A 6,042-nucleotide genomic window follows, 5' to 3' on the forward strand; every position below is an offset into this window, starting at 1 on the left:
CCCCGCAGAGATCAACACTTTTTAGAATGTGGCAGTGAAGAATGTGAGGGAAATTGCGAGTACTATTGCAACCATTGTCATTGAAGACTGTGTAAACAATGCAGAGATGAACATCTGAAAAGTCCAGAAAACAAGAACCATGACGTGGTCCTTTACAGGCAACGCAAACGACAACTTCCTGTGGAGAAATGCATGATCCACCCCACTAAGGATGTGGACATGCTCTGTGAAGAATGTCTAGTTCCAGTATGTTTCAAATGTGCCACACAAAGAGAGCATCAGGGGCATATATATACTGACCTGGAGACAATTTATGCAGAAAAGTCTGATGATTTTCAAGAAGAATTTTCCAAGATCCATGAGTACTTTCTCCCAACGTCACAAGACCTACAGAAAGAAAGAAGTTAAAGAAGATTCTTCTGAAATCAAACACATTATGGACACATCAGAACATCTATGAAGACTGAAGGTGAGTCCCTGAAAAGTCTGATGGACACAGTCGTATCTGAGAACATGAAGCAGCTAGACCAGATAGAAAATTCACTTTTTAAAGATCTAAAAACCCAAGATAAGACATTGGATGGTTATTTCACTTATCTTAATGACCTTATCAAAGAGCTCCACATATGCCTGTCCTCTTCAGATCTCCAGAAATTAATGTCTGAGAAGAAGCTAAAGATCCGATCCATACCAGAGACAACAAAACCAGTCACACCAGGATTTACTGCTGGTCAATACAGCAAAAGTGATGTCACCAAATTACTTGGTAAAATAAATGTCCCCAACACTAAAGCAGAGAAGAGGGAAATAAGACCTATTGAAAGTGTCTACAACACAGCAATGAAACCTACATATAAACAGATGAAAAAAGACAGAAAGAAATCTGACAAGAAACAAACATTGTCTCTATCTACCACTGTCAGCAAGGTCAGGGAGTTCAGTGTACCAGGTGTTGATGATGTATTCCATGTATCACTAGATCAATCAGACAGACTCTGCATCAGTGACTGGGATGGTAATCTTGTTCAAACAGATCTACAGGGGAATGAGATAGAGAAGATAAAAACCAGTGGTGGATCTGAAGGTTACCACACAGTGACACAGGACGGGGATCTGATTTTTACAGATGCATCCTAAAAGTCATCAATAATATTACATTAATGAAAGACAACGGTACCGGTATTGAAAGCCATGATATTACGCATTTATAAATAAATACAATAAATTACATGCATGACTGTACATACGTATATATTTAATATCAGGATAACCTATTAAAGCTTCAACGCTTGTTTTCAATGGATTTCTTAAAAATACAGATGGAAAAAATAATTAATCAACAATTATTTGAGGTTTATTATTACAACACTAAATGAAAATGATTTGCACAAACGTTTTGACTCATTGTTACTTATATATTCAGCTTTACTGGTTTTAAATAACATCAATAACAAATAAATCAAACTATATGTGTATGTTCTTTAATGGTACATGTAGTATGAAGTAAAACAGTTCACTCTATGCACCTAAATACCCTTTTGTAATTTAAAATTGACAATGAAAACAATCTTTATATTTATTGTATTATTTCAAATATATTTACATCCACTGAATACTTTCTCTTTATTTCTAAAGAAAACCATTGCCGTTTTTGAGTTCATGAACAACACTAAGCATATCACCTGTACAAATTTCTTGACCAGTGGCAGTTCCATCAACGAAACGTACTATGACGTACATATCAATAATACAATAATTAATCTTTTTAGGCCTACTTTTAATGATTATTTATACAGATATAAATACAAACAATAAAATGTCTTTCGCGGGTTATGTATTTTTTTTTTCTGCAACAGCTGCGATATTAATTCCCGTACTAACAACCAAAGATTAAGTAATCGTGCAAAATTCTTAGTTTGATCACTATGGCTACAGCCAACTATACAGCTTCATTCGATTTTTTTAATATATTCGATCAGTGCATATTATCTATTCAAGATATATTACTAAAGTCAGGTACTCTTCACACAATTGCTCCGAAGAAAATAGTTCCATTCATGATCAGTAGATACAACATTACAACAAATGTTAAGAATAATGCTGTATATTTAATACGTTAAAGAAAACAAAATTAACGTAAAAAGATTGAAAGAAAATCACTTTTTCCCCAGAGAAGCAAATAAAAAGTTTTCATATTCCTACGCTCGCTGCCTCCTCAGTCTTTTTCACGAAAATATATAGGTCATACTTCGATTGATAATGATAAATCTTTTCACCAATTATATTACTGTCATGATTATTGTTCGTTAATTGCCTTATATTTTCTTTTGAGTTAGAATGTTAATCATTAACTGTGTGTGTTTTTTCTCTTTTTTTAAATAACGGAATGGTTATTATGGCTAAACACCTGCAATCGTAACTTCTCGGCTAAGCAACGTGATTTTCCGAGCTCGTCGGAAAGGATCTTCGCACGTGTGTAGACCTAGGCTATTTGGTCTTGCAAGAACAGGTGTGTGCACCATTCCCTAGTGACGCTTAGCTCATGTAGACTGGGTATCAATATTTGCTACAGACATGAAGAAGTTTAGAACTATTCACCAGTTTCATAACAAGTGCAGATTTTTTACTCAAGCCCTAGACTGGGCTAGAGGGGCTGAGTTATCTAAAACGAGTCTAGGTAATCGATCTACTCAGTTTAAAAACACGAAAATATTCTATTTTTGTAAATAAAAACATTTCTAGAAACAAAAACGAAGTTTATCTTCAAAACGTCTGTATATTCAAAATCTATCTTAATTGTTAAATGTCGGATTCTATTCTATGACGAGAAATATTCAGTGATGCTCCACAGCCTCAACCGATCTCGCATGTGCAACTTTGTGATAAAGTCACTACATGCATGTAACGTTATATATGTACATGTAGTTTGCTTCCTAGTATACATGCATAACAAGCTTATCTTTTAAAAAGATAGGTGAGCTAGCGCTGTAGCTATCATAAACCACAGAATGAGGTATCTAAATTATTGGATTAATTTGCTGAATCGATTAAGGGGACGACCATTTGATTCTGAGGAGGGGGGGGGTTCGGGTGGGGGGTCTGGCAAAATTTTTCGAGTAAGATTATTTATCTTCATGCCAGTCAAGGACAGATTATTTATTTTCAAGATGATCAAGGTCAGATTATTTATTTTCTTCTTCATTGAAAAAAAAAAACAAAACAAAAACAACCAAAAAAGTTCAAACGGGGACGGGGGGGGGGGGGATAAGAAGTAATAGTCAAGGACAGATTATTTATTTTCTTGCCGGTCGTGGAAAGACAGTTATTTATTTTCAACTTTTTTGAGGACAGATTATTTATTTCCAAAATCTGCCCCCCCCCCCCTCAGAATCAAATGGTCGTCCCTAATTATTAATAGGAAGACACAGTGGTACATGTACACTGGAGGTGGCGTTGGGGGAATGTGTCTTAATTCAGAATGGTGAATCTAGAGTGGGTTTTCACATTGGCAATGGCATGAATCATTAACTGTGCTTTAAGCATTCTGTAGTTTACTGTAATTTCAATACTGAAGTGAAAAATAAGAGATAAGTAGAAGCAATGAACACCTAGTTTAAAAATATTCCAGTGTGGTACTGTTTTGTAGCAATCGCATCCTTTCGGGCCTTTCCGGCAAGCTCGGAAAACATATCCGAGGTTGTTTTTCCGAGCTTGCCAGAAAGATCCAGGAAGATAGTTAAAAATAGCTAGTTTTTTTTATTATAGTTTTAAAAATTATAACTGATCTGTACAGTTTTGGCAGTCACTGTTACCTTTTGTACATTTATTTAAGATTAGACAACAAAACACGAAACTTCAGATCATATGTATTTTCAGATTAAAAAACGAAATTAATTGACATGGTACATTTATCTACAGTAGTCTTCCCAGAATGCCCTACCGTGAAGTCGAGCATACGTATTCCAGTAAAAAAGACTAACGTAGTTGCTAGCGCTCGAGAGCGCTATAGCAATAACAACCGGATCATTACTCGGGCTTTTCCGTCAAAAAATTAAAGAATTATAATATATCAGTGCTAATGCATTGTATCAATCGCTTCTCGTGTCTGCCCGACATACTCTGAAAGATTTATTGGGTTTTTTTTCTGAGCTTGCCGGAACTATCTAGGAAGGTACATGTAGTATACATGTACATGGTTAGCTGTAAGGAAAGCTAGCTTTTACCAGTTGATCTCTACAATCTTGGAATTATATGACCCAAATTTTTCTTGTATATTTAATCAGGCTAGACAATAAATTTAGAAATTCAGAATTCGGATCATATCTATTTTTTATGATAAAACGAAATTATCATCGTACAGTCTATCTTCAGTAGTTTTCCCAGAATGCCCGACCGTGAAGTCGAGCATGCGTATTCCAGAAATATAGACTAACGTAGTTGCTAGCGCTCGAGAGCGCTAGCAATTATTTTATTCAACAAAAGATGTTGAGACTCAGTAGCCTAAATATTATGTCATTTTAGGATATTTATGGCACTTTTATAGTTGACTTTCAACAGCTTGAGTATCTCTGACGTTTTATCAGTAAATACTTGTTTTTTTATGAGAAATCATCTGAGCACAATGAAAATTCGAATAAATTAAAAGTCGAATATCTTGGATATGGGGTAACCCATATCTATTCTTGTTTATAGATAAAATAACGTATTAAGACGTATCATTCACCAAACTCGCCCGTCGATGATCCATCACCAGATTGTTCAAGTATCGATTTAAAGGTATCGCATCAGTAATTGTTTTCAGTATATAGAATAAAAAATCTTTAAAAATCAGGTATTTGAATTCATGAAAAAATATTTAGCAGGAAGTGTTAAACGTTACCAGTCACATCAGCTGACACCATAAAATAAGGTACGTACACGGCATTTTCTGATTTTTTCATATCCTAAAACCACGTGTTTTCAATGTTTGTAAACATTGTGTGTGCACCCCAGGAAGTGGTCTCCCATGCCCTGAAAAAAAAAATAGTTCCTGTCAAAACCTTCAACATTTTACAAAGTACATAAAATATCCTAAGTACAGATAAAAATAGAAGAAGGAAAAATATAAAATTTCTCACAACAACAAAAAAAAAAATCTTTATTATGTATGGAACTACGTTCATTTTGATTGGTCAATTACCGGTGTGATAGCTTGAAGGATATCGATGTCTTATTTTTGTTCATTATTTCCAGAATTATAGATACCTGTAGATGACGGCTGGAACCTTTCTAAAGCCTGCATTAATTCCTGTTTATGTTGTTTTAGCGATAAATTGGTCCTTTCCAGAGCTTTGGAAACATTTATTTCATACTCTTCACTCATTGATATGATGTTATACATATCAATGAAATCTTCCCAGAAACTATGTGTTTATAGCAGGTTGAGGAGAAGGAAAATTAACAGATCAAAAATTAAGAAAAAACAAGATTTGTCTTTAAGTTGGTAACAAAGACACAGTGTCCACTTAATTCTTCGGAATTATTTAGGAATAATGCCTTTAATTTCTTTCATATACAAACAAAGCGAGCACAATGCCAGGCACTGGTATAAAGATAGGCAAGTAATGGCAGGCCAACATTACCATGTCTAACGAAACGGGATGGATGTTCTAGGTTGTTTGCTGCAAACTTATGATTAGCTAGGCCATTGCAGAGATTTTTTCCTAGATTTTATAACTGGGAACTGCACCAACAGTTGTAGAATAGTAAGGTGTGGAGGAAAACACCAATCTGTACTGTTTTGATGTTTGCAAATGTAAAAATCCTAGACAAAGAAGAATGTCGAAACAATAGAAAAATCAGAGAAAATTGAAATTCAATGCGAAAAAGGCAAAATTTTATGAATTAAAGTGACAATGTAAGTGTTCTATTATCATTTTTATAGTTGCATTACGTTCAATAAGATATTCATGCATTCCTTCTCCTATTTGAACAACAGTAAGAGATAACTAGAAAAATTGGATGTCCGACATTTTGAATCGCCATTTTGACCCGTTTAACGCC

General features: G+C 34.6%; 1 protein-coding gene across 1 annotated transcript; it reads left to right on the plus strand.

Moving 5' to 3' along the window:
* Positions 1–456: 456 nt before the first annotated feature.
* On the plus strand, positions 457–1,137 carry LOC133200566 (uncharacterized). Its single transcript, XM_061336346.1, has one exon. The coding sequence runs from the start codon at positions 457–459 to the stop codon at positions 1,135–1,137; it is 681 nt and encodes a 226-aa protein (XP_061192330.1).
* Positions 1,138–6,042: the final 4,905 nt, after the last annotated feature.

The sequence above is a fragment of the Saccostrea echinata genome, unplaced genomic scaffold (assembly GCF_033153115.1).
Source record: "Saccostrea echinata isolate AGI-Se365-2 ecotype Australia unplaced genomic scaffold, CSIRO_AGI_Sech_v1 ptg000040l, whole genome shotgun sequence".
Classification (NCBI taxonomy): Eukaryota; Metazoa; Mollusca; class Bivalvia; order Ostreida; family Ostreidae; genus Saccostrea; species Saccostrea echinata.